General features: G+C 45.8%; 1 protein-coding gene across 5 annotated transcripts in view; it reads left to right on the top strand.

Annotated features, from left to right (window-relative positions):
- The window catches only part of FAM107A (family with sequence similarity 107 member A), a 66578-nt gene extending 64074 nt beyond the window's left edge, over nt 1-2504 (top strand). For all 5 annotated transcript variants that reach the window (XM_061197095.1, XM_061197092.1, XM_061197091.1 and 2 more), the window contains one exon: nt 79-2504. In XM_061197095.1, the coding sequence (XP_061053078.1) occupies nt 79-186 (108 nt within the window). In that variant the 3' untranslated portion in view covers nt 187-2504. The remainder of the gene's footprint in view (nt 1-78) is intronic.
- Nucleotides 2505-15318: the final 12814 nt, after the last annotated feature.

Raw genomic sequence — 15318 nt, 5'->3', positions numbered from 1 at the left:
GCTCCAAACCCAGTGGCTTTTGAGAATGGGAATTCCCCTAGCCCAGCCACTTCACATTTCTGTTTCTCTCTCCTGCAGCTGGAAAAACCACCAGAAAAGGAAGAGGACCATGCCCCCGAATTTATTAAAGTCAGGGAAAACCTGCGGAGAATCACCACCCTGACCAGTGAAGAGAGAGCGCTTTAGAGCCGGCTGCTGGAGCTCCAGCGCCCCCTGCAGCCCGCCCCTGGTCCCCACACCTTCCTGCAGCCCTGCTGTAGCCGGCAGCCCTGGGCCCCTGGTCTTGACACATCTGTGATGTTCACACTCGCTTCTGTAAAATGCGTTGTCCCAGAGGGCCGCCCTCCCCCCAGCCCTCCGAAGATGGGGGCTCCTGAGCTCCCAGCCTTTTCGTTCTGAGTACTCATCCCTCCTGCTCCAAGAAGAAGCCACTGCTGGGAAAACTTTTACCAGGCACCTCTCCCTGAGGGGGCTTCTGAGCTCTGCCAAGATTTTTCTGGCAGAGTTGAGAAGGGACAGGGGCCTCTCTGGCTGGACAAGCCGTCCGTTCTGCCCGGGCCCCATGGGGCCCTGCTTCTCTGGGCAGCCCAGCTCCCAGGTCTCCGAGAACTTCCCTGCCTGGGGTGGTCTCTGCAGCCCGGTGTGGGGCAGCTCGGCGGAGCATCCCGGGACGCCTGCTCTGCAAGCCGCCTGCGGGGAGGACGGGTCTGTCTAATGACGACAGCTTCTTTCTCAGACTCTGCCAGCCTTTCCCCACCCCCATGCCTTTATTTTCCCTTCTCCACAGCCCTACCCTTTCCAGGCCCTGTAACCACACCTAGCCAGGGCTGCAGCCCTTCCGCTCCTGGACGGCTAGAACAGTGCTTCTCAAACTTCACGGTGCCTATAAATTACTGGGGATCTTGGTAAAAGACCGGCTTTTGGGTCAGTAGATTTGGGGTGAGGGCTGAGATTCTCATTGCTAAGAAGCTCCTAGACTGCTGGGCTGAGGCCCACACTGTACCCGGCAAGGCTGGAGCGTCCACGGGTGGCCAATATTGGAAACATCATCCCTGAGGCCATCTCTGCCCCACAGCCCCCAAGGGCTCCTTATTTTCCACCCACCCCAGGGACCTCAGGCCTGGGAAGGCTCTTGCCTAGCAAATTGTGTTTGTTGGTTATGTGACCAGAAATGTATGTAATCGCCAATCTGCATTTCTTACCACACTGATGCAATTCTAGCCAAAGACTCCCACAAAACTTTTCTTTTAAACCTTTTCCCGAAGCTTATGAAGAGCAAATATAAAGTGATTTCCAATAGGCTTCTGAAAATATAAAAAACGGTTTGAAGACCCTACAGTCACCCTTCCAAACTGGTCCCGTTGAGTCCCCGTTTCCAGCCTCTGCACCTGGGACCCACCCCCTGCTTGGTTTCCATCACCTGGGCCAGCTCCAGTGAATTCACCCATTCTTCCTCAAAACGCCCTTCCCAACGTGAGACCAAATGTTTCAACCTTTTGCTCCTATCCCATATTTAAAGATTTAGAGACTAAACCAGGCCTGTTTCTTTTCCCCCTGAAATCCCTGCCTCTGGCTTTGTAAACCCATCATTCAAGGTAGCAGGGCAGTGCTAGAAAAGCATTTCCTTTCACGCCCCAAGACTGCCAGAAAGAGCTACCGCTGGGATGCCCTTTGATACTTGGACCAAAGGTGGGAGGAAAGGGATCATCCTGGTCTTACGCCTCACTGGGTGGTTGGAGAGTGACCAGAGACATCATCCTTTTCCTGTGGGGGGCAGCGGCTCTAAAAGTCTCTCAAATGTGACAGTCTTAGTGAGAAGATGGTAATACTGTTTTAAATGTCTGCCAGGTGAGAGAAATGCTAAAAATGCACAGTCCCTAAATAAAGACCACCCCTTCCCCAAAGAAGTTGTCCCCTGTGTTGTTCAGACAGGAGAAGCAAGACTGAGTATCTAGGATGAAGTAGGCCCCTCCAAGGGAATGCTTGGGATTTCACTCTGTGCACCCCATAGGTGCTCCACAGAGGTGGCAAATCATGGAGACAAAGCCCCAGAAGTAGAAGGAACCTCAAGTACCATGTCATCCATGGAGCCATGGCAGACACCCTTGTTCACTCCCCAGTGGTCAGCCCCAACTCCTTCTCTCCAGCCATCTCCCATTGTAGAGGCTGTAAATACAGAGTCTCACTGTTACAGCCTCCTTTACAGCTTGGGGTGACCATGTGACCAGGTATGGCCAGTGAAATTTAAGACAAAGTCTACAGGGGCTCCTAGGAAAGCTTATGTTTTTCTGATAAAAGAGACAGACTGGGTAACAACTCCCTGCTCCTCCCTTCTTCCTACCTTGACGATGGGATGCCTGGAGCCACAGCAGCCATCTTGCTACAATGAGAAAATGGCCAAGAGAATTTCAGAAACATTGACCTGTCATCATTTGACCAAGCCAATGCCAGCAGCCATCCTCCTCCAGAATTCTTGTAAATAAAAATAAAACCCTCTTGTTTAAGCCATTGCTGGTTGGTCTCTCTTCCCTGCAGCCAAAAGCATTCCTAACTGACACAGAAGGCCAACGCTGCTGCCCAGAATTACCTGCAGACTGTACTGAAAAGCCAAATTCCTCTTTGCCATCAGAAACCTACTGGATCAGGATCCCCAGCAACAGTGCCCGGGATCTGTTTGTCTATACTTTTTCCATATAGCCTACACGGCACCAGTCTGATAACTGGTATTTGGGTATCGCTAATTCACACGTCATTCAGTAAGTATTTGTTGAGTGTCTGCTCTGTGCCAGGAAACATGCCACGTGCTGGGGGCACAGTGGGAAATAAAACATCTGCATTATTGCAGTGGCCTCCTCCTACTGTTCTCCCTGCTTCTGCCCCTGCCCCCTACAGCCTATTCTCAACAGAGCAGTCAAAATGTTAAGATGTTAAAAATCCTGTTAAAATCTAAGGCAGATCTGTCACTCGTCTGGCTCCCAATAGAGTCGTTCCTGTGACCTAGAAGGTCCTGTGCGTCCAGCTCTCTTAAGCTCGGCCCTACTTCCCACTGCTCTCCTCTTCCTCACGCAGCTCCAGCCAGCCCAGCCTCACACCCACCAGGCATGTGCCCCCCGCCCCCCGGCCTTTTCACCTGCTATTTCCTGGCCAGGAGTGTTCTTCCCTCACAGAGCCGCACAGTTCGCTCCCTCGCTTTCTTCAGGTCTTTTTCTTGCTCTTTCTAAACCAGGTCCCCTTGGTCACCCCTCCTAAAATCTCATCATCTACACTCTTCCTATCCCTTCTTTCCCTGCCTTATTTTTCCTCCTTACCACTTATCACCATCTAACATATATTTTACTTATTTATCTTGTGTGTCTCTCCTAACGATAATGTCAGCTCCATGAGGGCAGAGATTTTTGTCTGTCTTGTTTACGGCTGAATCCCAAATGGCCTTCCTCCTTCCTGCTTCCCTGCCAGCAAGTGGCCTAGCCTGTGCCATGCTGGCAGCTAGGCCCCAGGGAAAAGAATCCCAGCCCCATCCCACTCACGGTTTTAAGAAAAGGCATTGGCCACTTGGGGCATAGGGCACATAGCAGGTGCTCACTAAATGTTTGTTGAATGAATGAGTGAATGAGAAACCCCTTCTCCCTCTTCTTCTTTCTGCAATACATCCAGCCTCTTCCCAGGTTCAGCCCCTCTCATCACCATCACTCACTTGAATCCTTCCTCTACAATGTTGACCCTGGCCCAGAGGTGTCAATTTGGTCCAGAAGCTTTCCTTTGGCCTCTTGGGCTTTTGTCAGTATTCCTGGGCCCTACTAGCACTTGTGCCTTCAGAACTCATTCTGGAGCTGCACGGCTCCTACACACCACCTTCCAGGCATCCAGAGAGTAAGCTCATCCCTGAAGGCAGAGGTCAGGCCATCACCCAGTCCTGGAGACCCTGGAGAAGGACAAGGCTGCAGCAGTAGCTCTGATGGCAGACCCTGCCCTAAATGGGGAGCCAACAGCAGCAAGCCCTGTTCTCGCTGAGGCCACACTCTCTCACACCCGCCAGACCACAAGTCCTGGTCTGGGTTTGGAGACACCCTCTTCAAAGGCAAACCAGCACTAAATACAAAACCTGGGAGAGAGACAGAAGAACTCAGGAGAAGAAGGGACACTCCCTCCCTGGTTCTGCAGTGTGTGCTCCAAGGGAGCTTTTGCAGGCCAACCTCACCACACTTGAGATTATCCAAATTCCAAGCCTCATGAAAAGAGGGACCCCTTCTGACTCTGCTGACCTTTACCACTCCCAGCCAGGACTCTGCACATAGTAGTGTTCAAAAAAGTTGTGAATGGGTATCAGTAATGATCACTGCATTTATGGAGAGCCAGCAATGTCACCACTCATAACAATTTGGTATCATCCTCCCCATTTTGCAGATGAAGAAACCAAGGCTCAGGTAAACTAAAGGACTTGCCAGAAGTCACAAAACAATTCCTGGGGAGAGATGAGATTCACACAGAGCCGTCTGTCTGCAAAGTCTACATTTTTTCCACCAGAGCCAGGCTGTGCTCTTAGAAAGGGCTCCTAGGAGGTCTCTATGCCATCCTAACCTTTTGACACAAGATTCAGGAACCTATCTCACCTTCCTTTTGTCCATCTGAACTTGAGGGATTTGGCTTCCACCCATAAACATAGATGCAGGCCATCACAGACTGACATGAGTCCTGGGGTGAGGAATATCTACACACTATACACATGGCCCCGTCCCCAATATCACACCCCCACCCCCAAAGCCAACCAGTCTCTGGGGCCAACCAACGGGTTAAAATCTACAATCATGGGGACTTCCCTGGTGTCACAGTGGTTAAGAATCCGCCTGCCAATGCAGGGGACACGGGTTCGAGCCCTGGCCCAGGAAGATCCCACATGCCGGGGAGCAACTAAGCCCATGCGCCACAACTACTGAGCCTGCGCTCTAGAGCCCACAAGCCACAACTACTGAGCCTGCATGCCACAACTACTGAAGCCCATGCGCCTAGAGCCCATGCTCCACAACAAGAGAAGCCACCGCAATGAGAGAAGCCCGCGCACCACAACGAAGAGTAGCCCCCGCTCGCCGCAACTAGAGAAAGCCCATGCACAGCAACAAAGACCCAACGCAACCAAAAATAAATTAATTTTAAAAAATAAATAAATAAATTTAAAAAAATCTACCATCACAGCAGGACTCCTGCCCCCTTGCAGAACTGGACCTGTGGCTGAGCAGTGGCCTAAACCATTTGATGTTCCATGGCTCCCAAAGACCCATCACACCCAACCACCCTGCTCCCACCAGGGCCTTGTTTTATGGCGCCCCCTTGTGCTGGGCCTCATGAGAACAGAGCCCTTACATCCCAGTGGCTGCTGTCCTCATCTCAGCCCATCACAGTTACTGGAGTTGATGATCGGCTGGCACTCGCCCAGAGAGGACACGGGGCTGGGCTTGTTTTCCAAATCTGGCCCTCTCATTAAGTGTGCCCATCCACTTCCCAGAAAGGACCTGCAAAGAGAGATGAGCAGGATTGCCCAGGGAGGGACCCTGGCAACTCTCCTGGGCTGCCTGGCAACGGCTAAGCTAGCCGAGGTTCCCCCCTCCAAGGAAGGGCTTCCCATGGGACCAAGGCAGCTAGCTCACCCTTTTGTGTGCCTGAACTAAACTGTTCATTTCCCCCTGCAAGGTCAGTACCAGGCTTGCCCTGTAAAGAGTTAATTCTGTGCCCGGATCTGGATTCAAGCCCCACCTCTGCCAATCACTCCTTGTCACAAGTCTGGGCAACTTGCTGAACCACATTTTCCACATCTGTGACATAGGTAATGATATCTGTTCTTACTGAACATTTAGTGTCTGTGCCAGGGACTGGCCTAAATACTTTGTATGAATTCTCTCGTTTCAGCCCCCAGGACTGTCATTACCTCTGTTTTACAGATGGAGAATCCGAGGTTTAAAGAGGCAAAGCTACTGCCCAAAAGCACACAGTCAGCAGGTGGCAAAAGCAAGATGTGAACTCACATCCACCTGGCTGGAGCCTGCACGTTTATATTGGCGTATCAGCATTTGCTGATGGAGGCTCAGGAGAATGTTTTGCAAAGCACCCACATTCAAGCCTTCCCATCTGTTGCCGGAAATATTCTGTAAGTCTGCTGAGGCCAAATGGCCCTCCACCTTCCTCCTTCCTCCTTCTCTGCCAGCAGGTGGCCCGGCCCAAGCCAATCTGGTAAGGCAGAGTGGGGCCCAGGGCACATTCACGGCTTTGAGAGAAGCCAGTGGCCAAATGGGACACAGGAGTCCACATGCCTGCTCTTGGCCCAGGTAGCTCAGGGAAGGAGCAGGAAGGAGAGAAACACGCATTAAGCACCTACTATATGCCTGGTAGGTCCTGGAACACGAGAGAACAGACACAGAGCACCTAGCCCAGGGCCTGGCACATTTCAAGGGATGAAAGTTCCTTCTCCCCACCTCTCTCTCCCCTCGTTAGGATATCGTGACAGGTAGCACAGCATGGCTGTTAGGAGCCCAGGCCACAAAATCAGGCAGACTTTAGACTTGGGGGTGGGGTAGGGGATCTGGCTCTGCCACTCACCAGATGGGTGACCTTGGAAAAGTAACTTAACATCTCTGAGTTTCTCATCTGTTAAATGAAGTTTCCAATAGTACCAGCCTTACAGACTGTTAAGAGGGCTGAATTAACAAATATAAAATATTTGTTAAGTAGAGGCACATGGCCAGCACTCAGTAAAAGTTAATTACTGTCTTCCCTTTCCTTGGTAGTTTCATTCTGTCTGTCACATCTGTCACTGACAAGACCCCTCCAAGTTCTAGTTCCACTCATTTATTTCTCTTAGTCCCTAAGCTTGTCTGGCATCCACCCCTCCCTCATGGCTGGCCACCCCAAGACCCTCTGCCCTTCTCCCAGTCCCTTTTTTGGGGGAGGTGTCGCCCATACTGTCTCACACCCCTATCTAAATTGAGGGACATTCTGAAAAAAACACCTCACCAGTACTCTTCAAAGTATCAAGGTCATAAAGACAAAGAAAGACTGAGAAACTGTACCAATTGGAGGAGACAGGACAATTAAACGCAGTGTGGGATCCTGGAATGGATCTTGAACCAGGAAAAAGATATTAGTGGGAAAACTGGCAAAGCTCAATATGCAGTAAATGACTAACTCAGCAGGATTTCAAACCCTGCACGTTCCAAAGAAAGCACTGGCCCTTGACAGCTCCTGGGAGCTAACCTCTAAACTCTTAGAATATCCTGCCTGAAAAGAGTACCTCTGTCCACCTGGGCCCTTGGGCCATGCCAGGCAGTTTACACTAACAATGTGATGTACGTGGGGTCATGGGTCATGCTGTATCAGTGTGGCTTCTGGAGCGGCTGGAGACTGAGTAACTAAGATCAGCCACACCAGCATCCCATGGCTCTATGACTCATGCCCTATAACCCTGGATGCCAAGGCTGGGGTGAGCTTCCCTGGTTATAGGTACAGTGTGCGTGTTGCCACACAGGGAGAATTAAATGCTGTCCATACAACTCCACTGGGAGAGGACGGACAACTGGAAGGTCGTGCCTGGTCTCTCCTGGACTCCACTTTATATGTCTTTTCCTTTGCTGATTTTAATCTGTATCCTTTTGCAGTGATAAACCATGATCATGAGTATATTAGCTTTTCTGAGTTCTGTGATACTTCAAGCAAGTCACTGAACCTGAAGTTCATCTTGGGGACCTTCCAACACACTCAAATAAGTTCTGAAGATTAGTTAATAGTAGTATGTCATGATAATTTCTTGCTTTCACTAACCGCACCATAGTTATGTAAGATGTCAACACTGGAGGTGGCTGGGTGAAAGGCGTACAGAAACTACTATTTTTGGCAACCTTCTGAAAGTCTAAAGTTATTTTGAAATAGAAAGTCAAAAACAAAGAATAGGGAGACATGAGATGATAAGTGTTAAAGCTGAGTGTTAGGTACTTGTGGAATCATTATATTGCTCTCTCCACATTTGGACAGGTTTTCAATTTTTCATAATAAAAAAAAAATTAAACTAGAGGATTCAATAGTTTGGTACAACAAAATGAAATGATCACATCCAAAAACATGTAAAGCAGAGTCAGCACCAAAGTTGATAAAGAAATTATTTAAACACAGAATTTCCCAAACATTGAAGGAACTGTACCCTGCCCTCCCCATGCAGCAGGGTCTTGAGCACCCCAAGCCCAGCCTACACTGTGCAGCTGCCAAGCCACAACCTGGCCAGGCGAGTGTACAGTGTCCTGGCCTGCCCACACCACACAGCAGCTCCAGCCCTGCCACATGAGGGACACCCCCTTGAGTGGCTGGTACTGGTGGCCAGAGGGACTGTGCATCTGGGCCCCACGAATCATCTCCTACACAAGAACACTCCTTCAAGACTGGGAGAGGTAGCTGTTTTGCCTAATACATACAGACAAACACATATAGTCAGTCAAAATGAGAAGACAAAGGAGCATGTTCCAAACCAAAGAATAAGATAAATCCCCCCAAAAAAGATCTTAATAAAATGGAGGTAAACAAACTATCTGATAAACAGTTTAAAGTAATAATCATAAAGATGCTCACCGGGACTTCCATGGTGGCGCAATGGTTAAGAATCCACCTGCCAGTTCAAGGGACACGGGTTTGATCCTTGGTCTGGGAAGATCCCACATGCCGTGGAGCAACTAAGCCCATGCGCCACAACTACTGAGCCCACAAGCCACAACTACTGAGCCCGTGTGCCACAACTACTGAAGCCTGCGCGCCCTAGAGCCCGCGCGCCGCAACTACTGAGCCCACGTGCTGCAACTACTGAAGCCCACGCGCCTAGAGCCCGTGCTCTGCAGCAAAAGAAGCCACCACAATGAGAAGCCCACACACCACAACGAAGAATAGCCCCCGCTCACCTCAACTAGAGAAAGCCCACGCGCAGCAACGAAGACACAATGCAGCCAAAAAAGAAAAAAAAGATGTTCACCAATCTCAGGACAAAAATGGAAGAACACAATAAGAACTTCAACAAAGAGAAAATATAACAAAGTACCAAAGAGAAGTTATAAATGAACTGGGAAAAATACACTTGAGGGGTTCAACAGCAGACTGGATGAAGTAGAAGAATGAATCAGTGAGCTGGAAGACAAAGCAAAGGAAATTACCTAGAAAGAGAAGCAAAATGAAAAGTGAGTTTTAAAAAGTGAAGATACCTTAAGGGACTTCTAGTACAACATCAAGTAGAATAATATTCACATTACAGAGGTCCCAGAAAAAAAGAGAGAAAGGGCCAGAAAAAATATTTGAAGAAATAATGGCTGAAAACTTCCCTAATCTGAGGAAGGAAACAGACATCCAAGTCCTGTAAGCCCAGAGAATTCCAAATAAGAGGAACCCAAAGGGAACCCACACCAAGACACAACATAATTAAAATGGTAAAAGTTAAGGATAAAGAAAGAATAAAAGCAGCAAGAGAAAAACAACTTATTATGTACAAGGGAAACCCCATAAGGCTTTTAGCAGATTTTTCAGCAGAAAATTTACAAGCCAGAATGGACTGGCATGACATATTTCAAGGGCTGAAAGAAAAAAATTTCAAACCAAGAATTCTCTACCTGGCAAGGTTATAATTCAGAATTGAAGGAGAGAGTAAAAGTTCTCCAGATAAGTAATAACTAAAGGAGTTCATCACCACTAAACCAGCCTTATAAGAAATGTTAAAAGGACTTCTTTAGGCTGAAAAGAAAAGGCACTAATTAATAATAAGAAAACATATGAAAGTAACATTCTCACTGGAAAAGGTAAACATATAGTAAAGGTCATGGATAAATCATTTATAAAGAAACAAGCTATCAAAAAGAGAAATTAAGAAAATAATCCCATTTACAATTGCATCAAAAAGAATAAAACATCTAGGAATAAATTTAACCAAGGAGGTAAAAGACCTGTACATTGAAAACTATAAGACACTGATGACAGACATTGAAGAAGACACAAATGAAAAAATATTCCATGCTCACAGGTGGGAATAATTATTGATAATATTGTTAAAATGTCCATACTACCCAAAGCAATCTACAGATTCAATGCAATCTCTATCAAAATTCCAATGGCATATTTCACAGAACTAGAACAAATAATTCTAAAATGTGTATGAAACCACAAAAGATCCCAAATAGTCAAAACAATCTTGAGAAAGAAGAACAAAGCTGGAGGTATCACACTTTCTGATTTCAAACTATACTACAAAGCTATAGTAATCAAAACAGCATGGTACTGGCATGAAAACATACACACAGGTCAATGCAACAGAATTGAGAGCCCAGAAATAAACCCACACATATATGGACAATTAATTTACAACAAAGGAGCAAAGAACACACAATGGAGAAAGGACTGTCTCTTCATTATGCTGTTGGGAAAACTGGACAGCCATATTCAAGAGAATGAAACGAGACCACTATCTTACATACAAAAAAATTAACTCAGCGTGGATTAAAGAATTGAACGTGAGATCTGAAACCATAAAATTCCTATAAGGAAACATAGGTGGTAAGCTTCTTAATATCAGTCTTAGTGATTTTTTTGTGGATCTGACTCCAAAGGCAAGGGAAACAAAAGCAAAAATAAACAAATGGGACTTCATCAAACTGAAAAGCTTCTGCACAGTGAAGAAAACTATCAACAAAACTAAAAGGCCATCTAACTGAATGGGAGAAGATATTTGCAAATCATATATTCAACAAAGGGTTATACTGAAAATAGATAAAGGACTCATAAAACTCAACAACAACAAAACAAACAACCTGATTTAAAAATGGGCAAAGGACTTGAATAGACACTTTTCCAAAGAAGGCATACAGATGGCCAACAGGCACATGAAAAGATGGTCAACATCACTATTTATTAGGGACATGCAAATAAAAGCCACAATGAGATATCACCTCACACCTGTTAGAATGGCCATTATCAAAAAGTCAAGAAATAACAAGTACTGGAGAGGGTGTGGAAAAAAGGGAACCTTCACACACTGTTGGTCATATTGTAAATTGGTGCAGCCATTATGGAAAACAGTATGGAGATTCCTCAAAAAATTAAGGCTAGAACTACCATATGATCTAGCTATTGCACTTCTGGGCATTTATCTGAAGAACACTAAAACACTAATTTGAAAAGATATATGCCCCACTATGTTCACTGCAGCATTATTTACAATAGCTAAGATATGGGAGACAACCTAGGTGTCCATCAATGGATGAATGGATAATGAAGATGTGGTATATCTGTATACAATAAAATACTACTCAGCCATAAAAAAGAAGGAAATCCTGCCATTTGTGGAAACATGGATAGACCTTGAGGGTATATACTAAGTGAAATAAGTCAGAAGGACAAAGACAAATACCATATGATTTCACTCATATGTGGAATCTAAAACAAAACACGAAACAAACAAACCTACAGATTCAGAGAACAAATCAACGTTTACCAGAAGGGTAGGGGGCTGCGGGGGTGAGCAGATGGGTAAAGGGGGTTAATTGTATAGTGACTGATGGTAACTAGACTTTTGGGGGTGGTCACTTTGTAGTGTACACAGATGTCAAATTATAATGACGTACACTTGAAACATATAATAAAATACACATTTAAAAAATCAAGAGCTTTATCTCAAGACAATCAATATGTGGAAACTATGGCAGAGAGAAATTAAGTAATTTCCCATAGTCAGTAATAGCATAAATCCTCGGCAGAGCCAGGTAGGAACCCAGAACTTTCCCCTCCAAACAGTAGGGTCAAGGCCACCTTCCCTGAAGCCACCACCTTGTGTATGGTCATTGCCAACAGCAACAGGAGACCCAAGGGTCCAGGCCCCCCAGTCCCAGCAGGATCTGCTAGGTGATGTCTCAGAGTTTGGATCCTGCTCCTTCCTCAGGACACAAGCTGGGCGCTACCTTGGGGATATGGTGGACAGCTGTGAGGCCCCTCAGTGAGCAAACACTCCACATTACAGATGGGGAAGCAGAGACCCAAGAGGGGAGGGCGCCTGCCCAGAGTCAGCACATCTCAGAAGTCCGGCCAGGACAGGAGGCCTGCGTCTCCTGACTTCTTTTCCAACCTTGCACAAATGGGTTAAGAGACAGTCTTTACCATCAAAAGACCTGGTTCAAATTCCAGCTCTGTAATCTACTTATTGTGCAAACCTGAGCAAGTGACAACACCTCTCCGAACTTGTTTCCTCCCCTGCAAAATGGGGAGCTGCATCCTACTTTCCAGGGTTGTAATGCATGGGAAGTGAAGGAACCTATCAACACCCCACCCCACTCACCGAGGCCAGGTTACCCTCTGGGTCCCACTCAAAGCAGTGCCCAATCCACTGCAGATACTCCAAAAATATCTGTCCAGGGAATGATGGATAGGGGTGTACAAATACTAATGCTAAGCATGAATAAGACAAGCCAAATTTTAGAGCAGAAACATGGGGATAGAGGAAAATCGTTCACATTACAGAGCAATTCTTTCACTGAAGGAACATGTGAGGGGAGCCTTCTAAGCTGCTGGGATATTAACAACTTGAGTTCCTGAAGGGCACAGGATGGCAGGAGCCATCAGGAAGGACCAGGAGAGGCAGCAGAAAGGCCAGGATCACTTTGGAAACATAGCTGGGTATACAGCTTTTTTAGTCCCAGAGGAATCCAGCTTTGAGATTAGAGGACTGGGTCTCAGGTTGGGGCATGCAAGTAAGTACAAATAGGGTGGACACGTGCCTGTGCACACACACACATACACACCAACCCTCACCTTTTAAAAAAGTGCCATAAACAAATAGGACCTAATTAAACTTAAAGCTTTTGCACAGCAAAGGAAACCATAAACAAAACTGAAAGACAACCTATGGAATGGGAGAAAATATTTGCAAACAATGCAACCAACAAGGGATTAATTTCCAAAATAAACAAACAGCTCATACAACTCAATATCGAAAAAACAAACAACCCAATCAAAATGTGGGCAGAAGACCTAAATCCACATTTCTCCAAAGAAGACATACAAATGGCCAACAGGCACTGGAAAACACGCTTGACATTGCTAATTATTAAGGAAATGCAAACCAAAACTACAGTGAGGTACTACCTCATGCTAGTCAGAATGGCCATCATCAAAAAGTCTACAAATAATAAACGCTGGAGAGGGTGTGGAGAAAAAGGAACCTTCCTACAATGTTGGTGGGAATGTAAATTGGTGCAGCCACATGGAGAACAGTATGGAGGTTCCTTAAAAAACTAAAACTAGAGTTACCATATGATCCAGCAATCCCACTCCTGGGCATATATACGGAGAAAACTGTAATTTGAAAAGCTACATGCACCCCAGTGTTCATAGCAGCACTATTTACAATAGCCAAGACATGGAAGCAACCTAAATGTCCATTGACAGATGAGTGGATAAAGAGGATGTGGTTCATATATACAATGGAATATTACTCAGCCGTAAAAAGTAATGAAATAATGCCATTTGCAGCAACATGGATGGATGTAGAGATTATCATACTAAGTGAAGTAAGTCAGAAAAAGAAAGACAAATATCATATGATATCACTTATATGTGGAAACTAAAAAAAAAAGAAAAAATGATACAAATGAACTTATTTACAAAACAGAAATAGACTCACAGACATAGAAGACAAACTTATGGTTATCAAAGGGGAAAGAGGGGGAGGAATAAATTAGGAGTATGGGATTAACATAAACACACTACTATATATGAAATAGATAACCAACAAGTGTTTACTGTATAGCACAGGGAAGTATATTCAATATTTTTAATAATCTATAATGGAAAAGAATCTGAAAAAGAATAGATTTATATATATATACACACACACACACACATACATATATACATATATATGTATAACTGAATCACTTTGCTGTAACCTGAAACTAACACAACATTGTAAATCAACTATACTTCAATTAAAACAGTAAATAAATAAAGGAAAAAAATTCAAGCAGAAAAGAGTCAATACCAAATTAAAAAAAAAAAGTGCCAAAATTCCAGAGTCCTTCCCCAAGCATGGCCATGCCCTTGGGATAGAGAATCCTGATGGCTCCTGCCAACCTTTGTTTATTCATTCATCCACCAAATACTTGCTGAGCGCCTACCCCGGGCCAGGCCCTAGGCTGGGGCTGGGGCTGGGACTGCATTGGTGACCAAGAACAACACAATTCTTGCTTTCACCAGTGATTTAGACAAAAACCAATAATTAAAGAAAAAAATAGCCACCACCATTGTGGGCATACCAAGGGTGTGTTGTCTCTTTCTACCACTACTTGTGACACCAAACGTGTAGTCTTCCCACTCCAACAACAAGCAATTCTCTGATTCCCCAACACTGGATGTCCAACAATTCAATTCTGACACTAACTCTTGGAGTTAGCGCAGATCCCCACAGGTTTAGGGCTCAGTCCTACAAGACTCCCCCAACTTCAGACAACAATTGCAAATCTCAGTACTTCTGACCTACCAGCTATAAATTCAGGGGTTCCCATAACCCCCACCCCGGCTTCAATAATTTGCCAGAATGACTCACAGAACTCAGGAAAGCACTTTACTTGCATTTGCCGGTTTATTAGAAAGGACACAACTCAGGAACAGCCATTGGGAGGGATGCATAGGACAAGATATGGCTGGGAGGCCACCCTCCCAGCACCTCTATGTGTTCACCAACTCAGAAGCTCCCCAAACCCCACTGTTTAGGGATTTTTATCGAGGCTTCATTATGTAGGTATAACTGATTAAATCATTGACCATTGGTGATTAACTCAATCTCCAGCATCTCTCCTTCCCCGGAGACTGGCGGGGTGGGGTGGGGCACTGAAAGTTCCAACCCTCGAATTAAGGCTTGGTCTTCCTGGCAACAAGCCCCCATCCCGAAGCTATGTGTGGGCCCCCAGCCACAGACAAAAAAGACAGTCTATCACTCAGCAGATTACAAGGATTTTTTTAGGAGCTCTGTGCCAGGAACCAGGGACAAAGACCAAATCTATACATTTTATTATACCATAAAGCTCAAAAGCTTGGAGCTAAGAAAGCAAGGCCAGGAGCTTCTAATCCAGACTGGGGTGACTTCCCAAAAGAGTGTGACATTGTAGTGAGACGAAAAGACACAGGAGCTGGACAGGTAAAGCGGGAAGGCCCTGGGGACTTCGGTAGCAGGAAGAGAGGGCAAGAAGGTTTTAAGTTCAAAAAAGTTATAAGTTCATTAGAAGTGGTTGTGAGTATCCCGCTAGGTTTTCCTGCCCATTC

This window comes from Eubalaena glacialis, chromosome 7 (genome assembly GCF_028564815.1).
Source record: "Eubalaena glacialis isolate mEubGla1 chromosome 7, mEubGla1.1.hap2.+ XY, whole genome shotgun sequence".
NCBI classification, from domain to species: domain Eukaryota; kingdom Metazoa; phylum Chordata; class Mammalia; order Artiodactyla; family Balaenidae; genus Eubalaena; species Eubalaena glacialis.
This window is presented reverse-complemented; position numbering and strand designations above follow the sequence as displayed.